Source organism: Salminus brasiliensis, chromosome 5 (assembly GCF_030463535.1).
Source record: "Salminus brasiliensis chromosome 5, fSalBra1.hap2, whole genome shotgun sequence".
Taxonomy (NCBI): Eukaryota; Metazoa; Chordata; class Actinopteri; order Characiformes; family Bryconidae; genus Salminus; species Salminus brasiliensis.
The window spans coordinates 21,823,971-21,844,525 of NC_132882.1; the positions used below are offsets into that span (position 1 = coordinate 21,823,971).

Genomic DNA, 20,555 nt, shown 5'->3' on the forward strand with positions numbered 1-20,555 from the left:
GAGAGCGTAAATATTTGTGTGTGGTGAATATCACGCTAGTAGAACCAAAGACCCGTCTCTCTCTGTCTCGATTTCCTTTTATCTGTCTGTCTCGCGCTCTCTCTCTCTCTCTCTTTCGCTCTTGATTTCCCTATTTCTCTCTATTGCTTTACCTCTCTTGATTTTTCTAGCTCTTTCCCACTGTCTAGATTTTGTCCTAACTCTCAATTTTTTCCTTTGTCTCTGTCTCTCTTTCTCACGGTCTCTCTCGATTTCTCTCTTTCTCTCTCTTTTTCTCGTCTTTCTCTGTTTGTCACTTGATGACACTCCTTGTCTCAATGCTTTTCTTGATCTCTGTCTTGCTCTTATTGTCTCTCTCGATTTCCCTTTCCTCTCACTGTCTCTTTCTCTCTCTATTTCTCTCTTCTTTCTTGCCCCATATTCCCCTTTTTCTTTGCAGGTGACATAAGCCCAGTGTTTGTGTCCCAATACTTTAGCTGAGATTGTCATTAGGGAGCGAGAGAGAGGCAGAGTTGGGGCTGGAACACTGAGAGAGAGAGAGAGAGAGAGAGAGAGAGAGAGAGTGTGTAGTCACTGGAGGCATTGCATTTATGCTTTTAATTAGAGATCTCTCCAAATGGACCTTGTAAGCCAAAATCTCATGCATGATGTCTGCACACACACACACACACACACACACACACACACACACACACACACACACACACGTCTGTTTTCTCTCCTCTGAGGCTCTGGTTTCTCTCTGGCTCGTTCCTGTGTGCAGTTAAACTGGGCGTATCACTGCGTGTACAGTTCACATCACTGCATTCTTAAACTCGGACCTTCTGTCCCTGCCAACTTCCTGGTGACCGCCGCTCCACCCGGGAGGTCAACATCCTCAGAAACATTCACCGCTCTGTCCGACCAGAAGCAGGGCTGTCCTTCTGACCTGCTGTATTCTGAACACCCTTGTCATATCTCAGTGTCTCTCTCTCGCTCTCTCTCTCGCTCTCTCATGCACACTCTTCTTAAGGGGCTTTGACACATCTGCAGTCTCTGGAACATCTGTACATTTCTGCATGCTGCTCTCTCTCTCTCAGTATTTACATGTGTCGGGCTGAAAGTTTACACCATGTGTTCTGAACACAGAGGGCTGTTTTCAAGCGGGAGAGTGAGAGAGCGAGCAAGAGCGCAAATGAATGTGACTAGCTGAATGCTCTGTGTAAAGCCTGGCTGGATCCTCTTGTCGTTTTTCTGAAGAAAGGCTTGACAAGCCTGAGCCTTGAGCCAAATGGCTTTCCCTACTGCAGCCCCTTAATCACCTCTCTACACACACACACTCGCACACATGTTTCTTAACTGAAATTTTGCTCCTTGTGGTAACATTTAACTTTCTTCTCTCTGCTTTTTGTTGTGTGTCTGCTTATGTGTGTGTCTGTGTGTGTATAGGCTATGGCTTTGTGGATTTCGACAGTCCTGCAGCAGCTCAGAAAGCGGTAGCCTCTCTCAAGGCCAGTGGAGTGCAGGCCCAGATGGCCAAGGTAAGTCACACAGAGCATTTTGTAAACTTGATCTACTGCTGGTGGTGGTGATGATGATGAAGATATTAGCCAAGGCAGGCAGACAAAATGTCTAAAGAATCAGTGGTATTGAAGTAATGTCTTAATTGTAATAATACAATTATCTGAAAATTCGAAACACCAGAAACTTGTGTAGGCAAATCTGTACAGCTGTGAGGAAACATACATAACCTTATGAAAACACTAGCTAATCCCTCAAGGATGGTCCTATAAAATCATTTTATAAACATAGTAAAATAACCTAAATGCCTTACAAAAATCTCTACATATATAGAAATAGTCAAATACACATAGGGCAAAAGTATTTGGACACCTGATTCTTCATTTCCTCTGAAATTAAGGGTATTAAAAAGAGTTCCTCTGTCTTCTGTTGGAGTAACACTCTCTACTGCCCAGGGAAGACAGCTTTCTGCTAGATTTTGGAGCACTGCTGTGAGGATTTGATTGCATTCAGCCCCAAGAGCGTTAGTAAGGTCAGGATGTTGGATGATCCCCAACTCCCCAGCTCATCCCAGAAGTATTGGATGGAGCACCAACTATCATTCCAGAGAGCACAGTCCCACTGCTTCAAAGCTCAGTGATGGGGGCTTTATATCCCTCTAGCCCACACTTGTCGTTAGGCATGGTGCCAACAGGTTATGTACATCAGCTCCAGGAATTTCCATTCAATTGCCAATACTGTTTTATTAGCAATATTACTTTACAGGGACGAGACAAGCATCTGTGTCAGCAATAAGTGTGACTTAATGTAGTTGAATTCAAGGATTCAAGGAGACGTTATTGTCATTTGCATCACGTGTGGTTCATGGGGTGGAACGAAATTGAGACCTCAAGGTCCCAGTTACACCCAAAGAGCAATAAATTGAATTAAGAAATTAATAATAATAATAATAACAAAAATGATAGAATATAAGAAAGGTAGACATTAATAGGAAAGTGAGTAGCAGCAATCTAATCACAATACGAAAGGAATGTAGCAGCATGAATGAATAAGTAATGGTTACATCAAGTGTCAAGTGAATGCATTCATCAAAAGGGGTGTCAACAGACGTGAGCATATGGTCTATCTTCACATGTAGTCCAGTTCTAGTTTGTGTAGAGCTGTGTAGAACAAGTGGAACATAGACAATGCTGTTTTTCTTAATTCTATGGCATTAAGAACAGTCTGGATTTGAGGAGAAACATCTACACGTTAACGACAGGACCAGAAAAAAATGGATATTAGACTCGATGTGTAGCTAAAGATACAAAACATACATGAGACAACATGAGCGAGAGAGAGAGAGAGAGTGAGTGAGTACGTTCGTGCTGTTCAAAGCTTTCTGTCTTCTAATATTTAAGATTTTGCGCTGTCAGAATGCAGATGGCTTATATATCATAAATCCTATTTCAATGCACGCCTGTCAGCACTCGCATCCAAACGCCCACTACTGTTCGTCTTCTCTCTCTAATAAGACATAGGCCATCAGAGAGATAGACACAAGAACAGACAGATTTGTCACCTATGGGCTGTCTGCAGATGCTCAAACTGTTAAGCTGTGTGCAAAAACTGTGCCCTAGTCACTATATAACATACCAGTTTGCAGTGGTGTCTGAAAACGTAGTGCCTAAGCTTCAGGTGGTTTGAGATGCATTTTAGCCTAACTTGCTTCTTCTGCTGGGGGGGACTGTGGTCTCAGGGTTACAGAAGCGAGCTTGGGACTGGACAATCTCCAAGTCAATTCCCTGAAATGTGACTGCTTTCTCCTCCCACAACATTCATGGCTGAGGCGTCTGTGTGTGTGTGTATGTATATATATTAGTGTACAAAAAATATACCCTGGTGGACATACCCATAATTCATACTCATAATTTGTTTGGTTTGAAGATTCATACTCAGATTCTAAAACATTTTCACTACCTTGTGGAATTCTGTTTACTTGTGAATAGTGCTCTATATAGTGATCTGGACTTTCACACGTAGTGAATAGTGAACACTTATGGACACCGCTTCAGTGTCTGTGTTCAAATGTAGTTGATAGTTGAACAGCATTAGTAACCCTAGGGTTAGGATAAGTGTCAGGTTTAAGAGTCAGTTTAGTCGGAGGATTTGAGGTCCAAACACACTGACCAAACTTTATTCTAAACTAATGTTGGCAGCTGTTTTAAAAAAATAAGTCTGGCACACTGGTCTGCAGAGCTTCATTATTAGAAAAGGGTAATTCTCTCTTTCTTGGAAGTTTATTCCCATCAGGATCAACCATGTCTGTGTTCCTTTGTGCCGTCCTCTGAGAAAATGACTGCTTGAATTACCTACTGTTTTTAACTGAACTCAGCGATTGTCTGATAATTTTAGACCCGTCCAGATTAACATCTGTGTTTTTCCGGGCGGCCGCCTTATGCAGAGGGGGAAAAAAAGATGTTAAGCCCATTTCTTTAGCAAAACGGTGAGCAGCAGCAACCTGGGTTTATATTCTTCTCATGGTTTGCACCAGAGCAGCACCACCAGCTTCTTAAAAAGGTTAGCTGCAACTCATATTAAATGGCAAAATGACAATAATAGGACTGCATCTCCCCAGGGGTGCGTTTGAAGAGTACTTTAAGGTTTTCGGCAAGAAGTAAGTCCTGAACGACTAAAGCGATGCCATTGTCAGAAGCATAGCTTAGCAAAAAATGAGCTAAACAGCGAAACCAGTGAGCTGTTGGCTATTGTAACCTGGAAAGTGTGAGCTTAGCTTTGGTGGATGCGCAGCACCATGTGGGGAAAAGTCATTCCGAAGTTATGGCCAACTGCCCGAACATCATTAAAACACCCATTCAACATTTTAACATTGGTGTTGATGGAGATTTAGTGGAGTTTCCAGCGACTATAGAAAGTGGTAAGTGTTATTTTCCTGAATTATCATTCTAAACATTATTACTATTAAGAGCAATAATAATAATAATCATTCTGTGGCATAACTAAGAAATGAAAGTCTTGGTGCCTCATGTAGGAATCAGTGTGAAGCTGAGCTGTTGTTCAGGGGATGTGGTGGTGTTGTAGATTGCCACATGCATCTTTGGAACAATGAGAGAACAGCAATTAAAAGGGCTAAATGGCCTGCCTTAAGGCTCATTGAATTAACTACAGGCACAGTGAAGGAGTATTTGGCTTAGTCCAATTGAAGGTGTTTTCATTAAGGCCACTTCTCTTGTTTTAATGCTCCCTGCAAGCAACCAAAGCACAGTTAAACATGCTCCCTCAACATCCTTGAACAAAGCTAAAATCACAGCCTAGACCGTGTGAAACATGCTGAACATAAGATCAGAAAATAGAAACTTTACCAACATGGAATCTGCTTTTGGACCAAACACTGGTTGTTTGCATTGTGGAGAGATGCTTCAGTCAATGGTTGGATATTGTAACACATCCAAGAAATTGGGAAGCTTTGATTATTTCATTACTGTGTCCATCATTGCTACCATAACAAGCTGCATATGTATCTCCAAAAGAGTAACTTCACATTAAAAGCTTAAGCTTTTTGCATGATTCTGGACCATTTCACCTGTCTATTTGTCAGAGATGATGTTGCCCAGCATGTCCAAATATTTTTGGACACCCCTTCTAATAAATGCATTCGACTGACACAGATGTGCAAATGTACACACGCAACTTGCCTAGTCCCTGTAGTGTAGTACTGCCAATGGAATAGGACTGTTCTCTGGAGCAGATAAGCATTAACCTGCTCCATTATAACCAGCAGTGAAACGGTGCCCGGAATGATGGTGCTCTGTCCAATACTGAAACAGGGGGATGAATTCGGGTTGAGGTGAGGTGGTGATCATCCTATATCCTGACCTCACAAGCACTCTAAAATATGGGAAAAAGCCTTATTTAGACAGTAGAGACAGTTGCTCCCAAAAAACTGGTGAGCAGGTGTCTCAATACTTATGGAACATTACATTTTACTACACTTCACTTCTAAATGCAGGACATCAATGACGAAATTTGAGTAACCAAGAAGATGAAATGAGGTGATCTAACAAACAGACATAGAAAGAGGTATATGTGCTGGAAAGGCGATGGTGATGGGGAGGGGCTACAGAACAGGTGAAAAGGTAGGGCTAGAGCAGTGACCGAGAACCAAACAAACAGGATTACATGGGCTAAAAGCACATGGGGAGCATATACAAGGACAGTCAACAAAGACAGAGCAGGGCTGAATGGCCACACTTGGTTTGGAGGGCTGAAGCAGCAGCAGTAGTAGTGTTTGCATCAATCTGTAAAGTCTATAATTAGATGATTACATATACAAAATAACTATCTCCCACTTCACTGAAATTCATCCAAGATAAATAAGCTGAAAATAAAGAGATGTGCTTGAAAAGATCACAGAGCTCAGCTGAAAACACTGCGACTGTGGAATGGCTGACGGGTCGTGTTCTTGATCAGCCTTTGTCTAAGCTGTGAAGTGTGCTGCTAGTGAGGACAGCGCGTGTTTACACTGGAGAGGATTGGATAACTTGAGCAATCATCTCATGCCTGTCCACTGTGACCGAGCTGTTGATGCCTAAGGCTCAGAGGACGACGAAATCCCACCCTCTCTCTCTTTTCTCTCTCCCTCTATTTCCCTCTGATTGGTGATCACAGTGCTATTCCCCCCTCAGCCGATTACGCTGAATTACAAGGTGTTCTCTTTTGATTGCTGTGTCTGCTTCCCAGAGGTAACAGGGCCTTGTTGCTTTCTTCGACAGCTGCATACCTCATTGAACAGAATACGCATTGAGTAGTGGTGGCCAGGCTGTGCATTTACAGTGAATTACTGTCATTTTTTGGAAGAGATGGAGTGCTGACTAGTACAAAGGTGCTTGGTTTTGAGCTGCGGAGAGGAATGGTCTGTTTTTGCTGATGCATGAGCAGCTCCAATGACCCAAATCCCCAAAACCTTAAGACCCAGTGCAAAAATGGAAAACTGGGCCGAAGCCTAGCACTAGCTCAGCGTTTATGAGCGGAGAAGCATATTGTCACGCAAAAACCTTGCATCACCATTTTTAATGCATTTCACTGTCTGACATAATTGTATCTGCCAGCTGTTCTTTAGAATGTGTCAAAAATTCAAGATGAAGGGACTAATAGAAATGCTCCGAAATGACCGCTGGAAGTTAAGAAGTGCCTTGAGGAGACGATTTTGCTCACTGACTGGCTGAGTGACGGACCTCTGTTGAAACGTGCATACATAAGGACTGCCTCTTCGTTCAGCATCACTACGGCGCCGGCCCGCTGGCTTTGTCCAGCATCGTTGCTAACACCGCAACAGCGGTCCTTACCAGCATCGATAAAGTGCTGTTAGTCACAAGCTATGTTGATGAAATTCTGGGCCCTTTACATCTGAAAACCACTAAATATTTTGTCTACTGGGCAGTAGTGAAAAAAAGTTTTTTAGTATCTTTTATATTGTTTTATTATAAGCACCTTAACATTAATATTAAAATGAATCTAATAATCTTATACTCCTGACTTCAAAGAAAGTTGTATAATTCAGCACATTTCTACTTTTATATACATTTGTATTTTTATGGGTCCCCTTGGCTCCTGGGAACCTTAGGCAGTTGCTTACCTTTACTTGGTGTAAATTTCGCCTGGTCCGAGGTGCCTGCACTATGAATGAAGGCTGATAGCCCTAGTTTAAGCCATCTTGAATTTCTCTGGTTCCTGTTTCACTGCAGAATTCAGTAGAGTAGTGATGATAGTGCAGATTAGTGATGAACTGCATAGACGTTGACGATTGGAACTCCTCATCAGGCTGTTTGAATTACTTGTAGAAAATAACTGACTTGTATTTTATATATTAAAAAATAGTTTGCTGAAAATGCTGCAAAATGCTGAAAATGTACTGTCTGCAATGATGTCTGATGTGTTGTTAACATGTATTTGCTTGTATTTTTGAGTTTGTCATCTGTGGCTCAAGCCAGAATGTAGTTTTCATTGCTTTGATACAAAATTCAGTGAATACCAATTGAATCAAGCTCCAACCACTAGCAAAGACTGCAAATGTCAAGTTGAAAACCAAACAGGAAATAGGAAAGACAAATACTGACTGATATTAACTAAACATATTAAAAGATGCTGGTGGGGACAAAAGGTCAAAGGAAAAGGGGCCACAGTGGCCACTCTGACCAGAGAGGTTATAATATTGGGTTCATCCGTCAGTTCTTACCCATATTCCAAATTAGTCCATGTGGTTTAAAAACCCTACATTTTGGATTTACATAACTTGTATAGGACCCTTTTCTGCATAGACAGTGCAAACAAATGGCCATGTGTTTCCATTAATTTTTGCCTAATTACCTGATTAATTAACTGAACAATAAGCTAGTATAATACAATAATACATTTTGGTTTATAGATTTTTTTTATATATAAAAACTGTTTGTCCTTGCTTGTTAAGTATAGTCATATGCTGATCTATGAATGTAATATTACAACATTTATTACAAAATTTGATGAAAACACTACAAGGTAATACATGTACTCCACCACCAGGCCTGCTGTTTTGCAGATGCTTTGACCCAGCCGTCTTGCCATCACAATTGGCTGCTTTTAACACTTCACCTTCATGAACTGACTGTTCTCTTGCCAGGTGCTGTTGTAACCACACATGTGTATGAGTGTACATGTAGTGTTCTGAACATTTAATTTCAACCATCAATACATTTAGGCAGGAAACATATTCTGAGCTGTGTGTTTAAACAGAGAGCATACGATTGGACAGCTGCTTGTTAGGTAAGTGTGTAAAATCGCTCCACAGGCTACTGTAAATTGCTTGCAGTTTTTGCAAAACAGTCCATTAATATAACTTGTAAAGTGGTTCTGCATGATTTTATTAAATAGATAATCCAGTGTAGCTAGACAGTTCCATAGACTTCACTTCCTTCATGATTAATGTCACTTGTTAAAGCGGTTAGATGACCCGTGTATTGAGGTCCTGTATTAGCCCAGCAGGTGGGCTGTGAAGTGGTTTGAGGAGGATCAGGAACTTTGGAAAGTGAAGAGGGTTTTTTTTTTCAGCTTAGAAGATTTTCTTCATTATTTTCAGTTTGTTTTTAACCAGAGGGAAGATTCTTTCATACCCTGGCTATTCCTCCTTGTATTCGGTTTTGAAATGCATTAAGAGAGTGGTAGGAGCATGATCTACCGGCCGGTAAGACCTCTGCTAGCTGGGTAGCAATTTCTCTTTCTGTCACAATCTTATTGTTTTGGTGCTCTCCCAAAGTGATTTAGCACTCAGCTTGTTGCTCTCTACAAACAGATAACACTGTCCCTTCCTGAAATTTTGGACAAGGGTCTTTACTGCACCATGCTATGGAAGAGCAGGAAATTCATTTGTAGCGGGGGGCCTTGGGTTTACTGTGTTGCTGTAATATGAACCATGTTAGATTTTAGCGTCATTTTCGACGGGACAAACAATTTTGCAAGTGAACTGAAAACGATAGTGTGTTCATCACTTCCACTGAAATGCAAAACTGGGTTATTTTAATAGAGAGAGAGGGATCCTTTCAGTTGGATCCACATTTCATGATAAATAGACCAGACATTTGTGTTTATTCTTAGGATTGGGTCAGTATTGGGTATTGATTATTTTAAGTCTGACCCAGTTTTGATCCTATGCTTTTACCACTGTGTTCAAGCAGAGCGCCCTCTGGCATGCTCTAGGTGCTATTATTGGACCTTATTCCCAGGCCGCAGCAGTGAAGTGCATAATGGAAAGGTAGTAAACGTTTACCAGTTTAAACGTCTTCTCAAGCCATGTATAATTATAGCGCATTGTCAGCAACTCAAAGTATCAGTTTAGAGTGTGTATCACTGCACACACCTGTCAGCTGGTATTTTAGATAATGGGAATGTAAATATCCTGGAGGTCAGTCTATAAGATATAAAACCCACTATAAAATAGTATTTTAGGATGATTTTATGAGAGTGTGGGGATGGCATGGGGGAGGGGGGGCATAGCGTTGAGTGTGCATGTGTGGTTTGAATCATATGCATTTACATTCGGCTTGCTGCTCAGATGGTCCAAGCAGTCTGCCATCTGCAGCTCGGTGACTGCTATCCTCAGCAGACAGGCGAGTGCGAGCGCAGGCCTGTGAGAGAGGGATGTTGGAGAGCGGGAGAAGCATGCTTACCAAGCACTCAGTTACCATAGTCACTTCCCACTTCATGCACTTGATAGTTTACCTGTTGTGTGCTCAGTGGAGATCACCCTCTGCCTTACATAGCGTCCCTGTTCTCAGCGAGCCGGCTAGCTGGAAGAGCTTTGAGAAACCAGAGTGTGTCCAAGCATGAACGTGTGTGTCTGTGTAATATGTATATTTCTGAATGTACACATGTATATTCGGGGATGGCTGATACATATTTTTCAGGGCTGATATGGTTATAAGTAATCATAGAGGCTCATAACTTATATGCAGGGCTCATACCCATGTACAGTGAATTTAATATTCATATGCAAAACCGCCATTAACAGAACATTATGTTCATATAAAAAAAAAAAAACAAGCAAAAACAACCATGAACATTTGAACATACAATATATTGACAAAAGTATTGGGACACCTTCTCATTTACTGGTATTCTAAAATGTATTAAAAAAAAGAGTTAATCTTGCTTTTGTTGAAGTAACTGTCTCTACTCTCCAGGGAAGACTTTCTACTAGAGGTCGATGCATTGCTGTGAGGATTTGATCACGTTCAGCAGATGATGCTTTCAAGCTCACTGTAAAAATGGCACATTATTCAGCCACAGCCTGAGTGTTGGCAGACCTCATAAATATCTGAAGAAAATCAAGCTTCCCTCACTGCTGTTTTTCCATTTTCCTTTATCCTCAGCGAATGTCGCGTTGGATTGACGTAAAAGTCGCATGAATTCCAACAGAAGCCTGGTCCATGAACATGTACATGTTGTATTTGCCTATTTTGGAGAAATTTCTTCCATTAAGTCCATTCAGGTCAGGGATGTCATGCTTCATACCTTAGAAACGGTAAGCAGCAGGGGCAAATCAACACCACTGTTACGGATGTGTGTTGATTTATGTGATTATTAGCTTGGCTTATCAGAAGCACTTCTGAAGCTGAACTGCTAAAGAGTGTTTCAGTGTCTTCAAATATTCTCCTATGTTTTAGCTGGAGTGGATCGATCTGCGGTGGTTATTTTGGTAGCCCTAGTGTAAGTGTGGATGTTTCTTGTATGTATATGTAAGTGCAAGTTGGCATGCATAACTGTGTGTGTGTGTGTGTGTGTGTGTGTGTGTGTGTGTGTGTGTGTGTGTGTGTGTGTGTGAGGATATGTGTTTACCGTGAGCCACATATCGTGCCTGTTAATTAGTGCAGCTGATTACTTTCAATATGCGCTTGTGCGCGATAATGCCTTTTGTTCTCACTGCAGAGCAGCACAAAACTCTCCCCCGGGCTGTTATATAGCAATATAGGAGTGTGGAAAATGTGCTTGTTAATTCTCCACATGTCACAGCCTTATAGAAGAAGCAATTGGGGGTATAGAATTGCTCTTTGAAAGAGGAGGCCATCTCCTAGACTCGTGGAATAAAGCGATTCTACCTTTTGCAATTCTAGTGTCGGGCTTTTAGAAGTCGACAGAAAATGGAAGAAACGTGGAAGCTGGTGCTAGGGTTATACCCCTCTAGTCCACGCCTGGCTATATCTGCTCTAAAAAGTCCAATTGTATAGGCAGTCCTTTTATACAGGGGCTAGGCAAGCTTTGTGAGTGCATTTGCTGTGCATCTGTGTCAGCAATGATAAAGTAGCTGAAAGCAAAGGGTGTCCACAAACATTTGGACATAGTGTCAGTCAACCTCTGTAAGAGCCCTTTCGTGTGTCTTTGACACTGAATAAAGCTGTGTTTTTATATGCAGAAATGCTCCCAACAAAAGTCCTTTTTTGCAGATGTGCTTTGAGTGCTGTGCTTGAAAGAAAATGACACTAAAGGACGTCTGTTTTTACGTTTTCATGAGAAATAATTATTCTTGATGAACTAATAGCACCTTTATCTTTCCTTGATTAATCAATTAAACACATTTCTAATGCACCAACTGATTGATCACAGCAGCAATACTAAGTTGTCTGTGTGTGAGAGAGATGTGTCCTACTGTTGCTTTGGTATTCTGAAATACGGTTGAGCATTGAACTGTTGGTCATGTTTTGCTGTGTAGTGCACAATGAAAGAATTCCGACAGGGTAATAATGTAGCACCTCTTTTCTACGCTGCTGAAATGAGGCTGTTTTTGCTGTTATTTGCACCTTTTTCCAGTGCGCTGTTTGTGTGTGTGTGTGTGTACATTTTTATTGCTTTACAATATTTGTGGAGATTTACGGCTTTTAAATACACAGTATATAGGCTAGGATCTGTATAAGAGTCAGCAGTTTATACAGGTCACTGTGTTTGTGTGGCTGTGTCCACTCCTGTGGAACTTATAAAGTTTTAATACTTATAAAATTAAGAGAAAGGGGTCACTGCTGTTAAAGGCGCTAGAACCCAGCCAAGGTCAGACTGCTAATTAGAGAGAGAGAGAAAGTGTGTGTGTGTCTGTGTGTGTCTGTGTGTGTCTGTGTGTGTCTGTGTGTGTCTGTGTGTGTGTGTGGGTGTGTGTGTGTGTGTGTGTGTGTGTTCATGCGAGACAAAGTAAGAGAGAGAGTCCCTTCCAACACCATAAGGGCAGAAGTGAACGCTGTGGGAGTTGGCGCTGCACCTGTCGCCGGGACTCCTACCGCTGGGTGATTGACAGCCTGCAAAACACACATACACACTTGTTTTTATACAGTGTCAGCATGTGAGGTCTTGCATATATCCCATATACATATACACTGTGTGTATGTCCAAATGTCTGACATCCTTTGCTGACACAGATGTGCAAATGCGCACTCACACACAGTCTGTCTAGTCCCTGACTAAAAAAGTACCGCCAATAGAATCTGACTCTCTGGAGCAGATAAACATGAACCTATTGGCACCATGCTGACTACCAGGTGTGGGCTAGGGAGGTATTCAGACCCTCAGCTTTGAGCTATAGAGCAGTAGAACTGTGTTCTCTGCAATGATGGTGCTCCATCCAGTTTTTTGGGACAAATTGGTGATGGGGTGATAATCTTGTCACTGAACATGATCATATCCTTACAGCAGTGCTACAAATTCTACTAGAAAACCTTACCTGGACAGTAAAGACAGTTACTCCAACAAAAGCAGGATACACTTTTTTTTTCTTTTTCTTTTTTTTCTTGAAGTAGTAGTAGTGAATGAGCAGGTGTCCCAATACTTTTGCCAATATAGCGTATAACTGCTTATATGTGTATAGAACTTTTTGTCTTTATATATATATAATTTTATATATATTAATTTTTATTTATTTATTTATTTTTAAGAGACTTAAAAAAAAGATACATAAAGGTGTTGACGTGCAAAGATGTACAGTATAATGAATATTTGGTCCATTTAGAGAGGCCACCCAGGTGCTTGTTCAGTCTCTTGTCACTTCAAGACTTGACTACTGCAACTCTCTTCTGGCTGGTCTTCCTCTGCGCACCATCAGGCCTCTGCAACTTATCCAGGATGCAGCGGCACGGGTCGTCTTCAATGTCCCTAAATTTAGCCATGTCACTCCACTGCTGCGTTCTCTTCACTGGCTTCCTGTAGCTGCTGCCCGCATCAGATTCAAAACCCTGACACTGGCCTACAAAGCCAAGAACGGACCAGCCCCTCTGTACTTGATGGCAATGGTAAAAAGCTGATCCACACCTAGAGTCCTTCGAGCTTCAAGTACGGCTCGGCTCAACCCGCCATCCCTCAAAATCCGTGGAACACAAGCGTACAGGCTTTTTTCTGTCCTGGCACCAAAGTGGTGGAACGAGCTTCCCCTGGGTGTTCGAACGGCCGAGTCGCTCACTGTCTTCAAACGCAGACTGAAGACCCACCTCTTTAGAGAATACTTGGACAAATAGAGCACTATGGTCACCTTATTGTCTTATGTTTAGTCATGTCTAAGCTTGGAGGTATCCTTTGATTTATTGGTCTATTCTAACTAGCTGAGGTTTTTCTTGGGTAAATAGCAAAGCACTTTGTAAGTCGCTCTGGATAAGAGCGTCTGCTAAATGCCATAAATGTAAATGAAAATTTAAAACAGTTATAAAGCATCATAAGCATTATAACTTATAAGGAGGGTCTAAGTACGGTTATATTGTCACTTTGTATCCTTATTTTTGTTTTTCACTCTTTTCCGTAATGTGAATCTGGCAGTGACGGGATGAAATGGAGCATAGACATGTTCCAGAATGACTTGGAAATAACTTATTCCACTATATATCTATATATATATATATATATATATATATATATATATATATATACTTCCGTTAAAAGTTTGTAAAGTTGCCTTTTTGGAAATAGAAATGTACAGATTTCTCTAAGGACCCTAACCGTCTGTAAAAAGAAAGTCTCTCTGAGTTTAAAAGAAAAGTGATTTTATAGTAAAAATACATTACAAAGTCAGGACCATTCTGTTGGCCTGTTTACTAAACATGCACACACATCGAAACACAGAAGAAGAGTGCATATCTGGGTGCATATCTGAGTCTGATGAGGCGTAATCTTTTCAGAGTACAGTGCTCTCATTGGGGAAATCAATTGATTTACAGAGCTCCATTTTCATCAAGTCACTTATTGCACGTATGGCTTATAATCACATAACTGTTCCAAATTACACTGGGTCATTTTGCGCTAGACGGCTTTAGCATCAGATTTGTGATTCTTCAGTCCGAGTGGTTACGGAACATTTAGCTGGTTTATGGGGCCTGTGGTATTGATTAGTAATTGCGGCGGTTTGATTACTGCAGCATCGCGAAGTACACCGTAAAACCTCGACTTATGAGAATTCACCATGTAGGCTTGCTTCTGCAGTTAATTAGCAGTAATTAGCATGAGCTCCCCCCTGAAAACACGGGCTAGATCAGCGCTTCTGTGGTGCTCGGCGTGTATTAGGCTTAGGCTGCACAGTTGTCAGCTGTTATTAATTGCAATCAACTGTTATTAGTCCACGGTGTGTTTCTCAGCACACTTCATGGTTGTACCTGTGTGTCTCGGACTGATTTGTTATTGCAGGCAATAGGTCCTTTAAGGTCTACACATACACACACACACACACACACACAAAGCAGCATTTTCTGTTGTTTAATCTGTACTTATCTGCTGTTTTTTGTTTTTTTAAGACTAATTAAGATTTCTATTGGGTGACTTACAGTGCAGCCAACAATAAAGGTAGTACGGTTTCCTTTATATAGTGGTAGTAAACCCAGCAGCACACAGAGAGCTCCAGTGTCACAGCATCTGAAGGTATCACCAGTGATGTTGGCTTTGATAGGGTTTCATTTTTTTTCCTGACTCACCAAAACAAATTTCATTGGAAGTGCAGATCCTGAAGTGTCAATCAATACCATATTTGTGTTTACAAGAACAAGACAATATTTTTTTTTATGATTTTGATTTGAGGAAAAGTTCAGTTTTAAAAAGACTAAATGACTGACTGTTGGACTCCAGACATCGATTGGGCAATATCGCTTTTACAGCTTAATGAGACAAACTCAGAGGTTGTTTTGGATTGGTTCTCCTGATCTGACCGGTGTTTAAACTGAAAAAATGGGCCACTTGGTGTTTTTTTATATATAAGTTAAACCACAGATACAAAGCCTTAGTGTATCAAATTTGATATACATGTCTCCACAGTGAACCGGCATCGGTCAAGCCCTTGAAAAATTGAGGAGTGTTCCTCTCCTCTCGTTTAGATCAAACCAGGGCTGAAAAAATGTGCCAGTTTCAAAACCCCCTTGACTCGTTATATTTACGCCCACTAGCAAAAGCCTTTTGAGCCCCATTCAAAGCTTCGACGAGGTTAATTACATCAACCTTTTTAGGCTGAGCTGCTCAGAGAAGGGCTACCCTGGCTATCTGTGCTAGGCTAAAAGCTAAAAAGACTGTGGGAGGGACCAGTTGGAGAAATGATTATAGTGTATATTCTTGTTGCAGTGCTAAAAACAAACCTATGGTATGCTATGCAATGCTCAATGGCTCCTGTGAGCCGTTGCGGTGAGCAAACCATTTTCACAGGATGTATAAATACAGCCAGGGCAAAACATAATAAAGTGTGCTATGACACATCGTGTCCTCAGTGTTCCTGAGTTGAGCTATGTTACTCCTCTGCTGCGTTCTCTTCACTGGCTTCCTGCGGATTCAAAAACCCTGACGCTGGCTACACTACAAAGCTAAAAAAAAACGGACCAGCTTCTCCGTACTTGATGGCATTGGTCAAAATCCGATCTGCACCAAGAACCCTTCAAGCTTCAAGTATGGCCTGGCTTGTCTCACCATCCTTCAAGAATCATTAAAAAAAGACCCATCCCGGCACCAAGGTGGTGGAACGAGCTTCCGGGTGGAGTCGCTTTCTTCTTCAAATGTCGCCTGAAGACCCTTCTCTTTAATCAGCACCTATCTAGCACTTATTAAGGCTTTCAATTGTACTCATGTCTGACTTTATCATTTTGACATTCAAAAGTGGTCTATACTGCCGTTTGTGGCTAGCTTGAGGTATGTTTTGGATTCTTGCCTATACAAAGTAGGCAGGGATGTTTTCTAAGTAAACAGCGAAGCACTCTGGATAAGAGCATCTCCTAAAGGCCTTAAACGCAAATGTAAGCGTGACCATACACCCTTTTACATTACAGCAATGTTTTATAGTCGTTTGACGTCAGAATAAACTGAAACTGTCAAACATGCAGATTTGAAGCTGTCGGTGAAGTAATTCATTACGTAATTACATTGGAATAGAAGAACCAAATGAAAGTAATCACTCTTGACTTCTGAGGGTTAAAGTTTACACTACCTTCAGCAGGAACAGATGAGTTCACCCATAGCAGAAGCCGAGCGTGCAGTGCACGGCACGTCTGATGAGGAGGTCTGGCTGGCGGGAGAAAAGCGAGATTGTGATGCGACCGACGTAGCACTGAAAGAAATGAGTCGTTCTCAATTCTATTAATTGCCCAACTCTTTTATGTGGACAGGAAGGAGCTAAGCCAAGGTCGGCCCTCTCCCTCGGAGGCTCTCTGTGCATTTGGGACGGCGAGCTTATTTTCCATCTCGAAGAGCGCCTGAGGGCATGGCACAGTCGGCGAAAGACAAACAGCATCGTTGTACGGCGAATTGGAATAAGAATTACCCCTGTTCTTTAGCTAACGGAGCGTAACGTTAAACACTGTACCAGCGCAGGACCTCGTACGCAGGAGCCACGGCCGCTCTCATTACCACTTATCAAGCCATGTTAAATTTACATGAGCCAGGAAACTAGCGTGTTTCCCCAAAGTGGCTCTGCTTCATGTGTGATAGCTGCAAACCAGTGTAATCCAAAACCACGCAGTGTTTTGAAATCCAAGCACCGCTGCGGCGAAATTCTTCTTCCCACGAAGAGGCCGGAAAGAGGGAGGGAGCGTAAGAGAACAAAAGGAAAAGATGTGATTACCCTTCCTCTCCCTACGCTGACATCAAATTCCCATTCCCTAAATATCCAGTGAAGTGTATTTCCCTCTTCGCTGGGATTGCTGTGTGTGTGTGTGTGTGTGTGTGTGTGTGTGTGTGTGTGTGTGTGTGTTATGTGCGTGCGAACACACACACGCGTGTTGTTGCCTTTTGGTTTGGTGGGGGCTCTCGGTGATTGAAAACAGATGCCTTGTCTTTTGTAGTCGTCTAGCCGGGAGAAGTAATGGAGAAAACAGAAATCAGGACTAGGAAAACATAAAGGAGATCTATTGCGACACAATGAAATGAGTCCGGGAAGCAATAAGCGCCAGGCGCATTCCGGTTGTGCAAAATGGTGGCCCCCTATCCCCCGTTCGCTCTCTGATGGTTTGTATAATATAATGCGGCTTCTTTGGTCCACGACGCCACGGTGAAACCCCAATTGCACCACGGCAGGGTCCAATTTGAAATGGATCCCCGCAAACCTATTGTCATCTTGCTTCTCTGGTGGTTTTGTCATTCAGATCTTCAGCTGTTTATTGCTGTTTTGTTGGAGAACTTTTCAGAGCTTTGTTTTCTGTGGAGCTTTGGGGCGGGGTGGGGGCGGGAGGGGGTTGCAGGGGTCTGTGTTGTTCACTTTGGCGCTTTACTACGTGCTGATAAACTAAACCGAAGCGGCAGAAACGTAAAGCAGCGAGATGTCTCGTCACATCCATCATCGGTGGATGTTAAACATAACACTTCAGATAGATGAATGGGTCGGTCATGTTAAGGAAGTGTGGTTAACATCTCCAGAAAGACGGATGAACTCTGAGGTTCCCTAAAGGAGAAGGAAACAGGCTAAACTTTGTTACTTTATAGTCGATTAATGACTGTGAGGAATTGATATACACAAAAATCAAGGTGCTTCAAATGGTTCTTTGAGCAAAGCCATAGAGGGTTTGTGTATGATTCCATACAGAAGCTTTTTAGGGCTGAGAAATGTTAACTAGGTATACAGTTTCTTTCATATTTAAAAAAATAAATAAATAATACATTATATATATATATATATATATATATATATATATATATATATATATACACACACACACACACCTTAATGCACCTTAATTTTAAGGAGTGTTTCAGCAAAATCTGCTTCCTTCACTGCAAAAAATTAAGTGTGTTTCGAACGAGGAATGTGTATGAGGACGACTTTTGCATGTTAAAGCACTATGCCCTTAAACCTCTGGTTCCTCTAACAATAGGAAGAAAGCCAATTGAATTATGGGTGATGTAGTCTGAATGTGAGTATCTCCGAGCCTCCATCAGCCTCTCAGCAATCTCATTAGCTGTGCATTAGCAGCTGTGTGAGGAAGGAAGGGCTTTTAGTGGATGCACTCAGGAAGTGGAGGGGGTGCCTAAGACCTAAGTGTGTGTGTGTGTGTGTGTGTGTGTGTGTGTGTGTGTGTGTGTATTGGGGTGGAGGCTGTGCACAGAGATAGGCCATACAGACAGAACAGGAAATAGAGGAAAAGGTGTGGGACTCATCATCTGAGCCTTTTCGTAGAACGCAATCAAGGCTAGCAGCCTCCACCGCACCGCTGAGCAGGCGGCCATACATCTCCATCCAGGTGTTAGCACGGGAATCCAATCTTGCAAATGTCTGAGTTTAAATATGAGGGAGAGAGAGGGACCGAGAGAATCACTCTGACTCATCTCGCCGTCTTCACGCTGCCGTCTCGTCCTGTCTCATCTGTTAGTCCCGGCTCATAGTCGCTCCTGTCATGTGTGATTTCTCCCATGGCTCAGACACATCAGGGCGTCTGCACAAGCCCAGGTTTCACTCACACCTTCTCAGCACACCCATGAATGAGGTCCTGCTACACTGACTGCACAGCCCAGCACTGTACCCTAGAGCTGCGCAATATATCATTTGCTAATGGTGCACAGTGTATGGTTTACTAATCCCCCATAGCCTAAACCAGGGGAGGGGAACTTTGGTCCTGGAGGGCTGGATTGCTGCACAGTTTGGTGATTTTACAGCTCAAGGAGTCATCAGTTAGCCCTGTCAAACTGAATGTCTCGACGGCAATCCGGCTCTGGTGTTGTCCCAGATATGTGTATGTATGTATAAACGTGTGTATGCATGCACAGTAGTCACATTGCAGGATAGATTTTGCAGAGCAACAAAAAAATTGCCAGTGTCAGTTTTGTCCAATATCGTGCAGCCCTACAGAGCAAGTTAAAGATGTGTGCATGTTCAGTGTCTAAGCTAAAATGTAGCAGACATTATTTAATATTATGATGTTATGTAACATAACAATAAGGTGATTTACAAGCGTGGCTCTATTCAAACCACTCCTGCATTTATTTATTTGTTTATTTATTTATTTTTTAAATAAAGCAACTTGCACAAGTAGTACAATGCATAGTACAATGGCATAGCAACACCCAAACTGACTAGATGGTTGTGTCCCATGTTGTCAATATTATTAGTTTGTGCATTTCTGACAGCTGCGCAAACTGGGCTAATAACATCTGACCTATGTCAAAAAATGAAGGTAGCTCTGTGTGTGCTTATACGTGAATGAGGCCTCCTTTGTTGTTGGTTGCACTGTATTATTTTCCAGGCAAGTTTGCTAATTTGGTGTGCAGTTTGAATTGCTAAACACTTATAGATGTGTTTAATCACAATAACACTTGTTCAGAAAGATAAGAAAGACTTTTCAGGTTCTTTATATATCAAATAAATGCAACTAAAAAGAAAAATACTATATATTTGTTTTGTTAATAGCCTTGCGGTTTTCTAATACTGTATATTCTTTGCTATTCTTTGTGGTAGTGGTTTGGTGCTGGCTGACCAGCATAACAGTGATCAGTATATAACCCTCTGTGACCAGCGACCAGCATACAAGCATTCAAAACACAGCATATGGAGGGTTGTTCGATAATCTTGCACAATGTATTGTTTTCTAATCCCCATAGACTATATATTGTTGGCTAATCACCATAGTATATATTAATAACTAATCTTGCACAATATGCTGTTTGCAAATAGCCTATATTATTTGAAGGTTCAGCACAATAAACCGTTTGCTAAATCCTAATTCCCATAACCTGTGTTGTTTGCTAATCATGCACTGTGTATAGTTTGTTAAACACATGGTTAATATGTAGATATATCTATTTTACTTGCTAATCGCATTATCACTTCTATAATACTTCTATTGCAGAAGACTGCAGCATGCAGATGCAAATGTTTTTTTGTGTGCTGTGAGCACACTGACAATATCAGATGCTCTGTAGGTGTTTAGGTTTTTGGGATCAGCTCTGTTTTGCTGTACTGGGATTTCTGACCTGGCTGTTGTCCAGGCTGTTCATGCGTTGTTTGTAATATCGGGATTGATTATGATGGTACTCCCCACACAGACCCAACACTGTGATTAAGGTTGTAGAATCAAACTCCCTCTGAAACAGTACATGGACAG

The 20,555-nt window shown here is 41.7% G+C and overlaps 1 protein-coding gene across 1 annotated transcript in view; it reads left to right on the plus strand.

The window, feature by feature from the left end:
* rbms3 (RNA binding motif, single stranded interacting protein) overlaps positions 1-20,555 on the plus strand; it is a 165,238-nt gene that overhangs the window by 59,674 nt on the left and 85,009 nt on the right. The window contains exon 4 of the mRNA XM_072679848.1: positions 1,429-1,520. Coding sequence (XP_072535949.1) covers positions 1,429-1,520 — 92 coding nt within the window. The remainder of the gene's footprint in view (positions 1-1,428; positions 1,521-20,555) is intronic.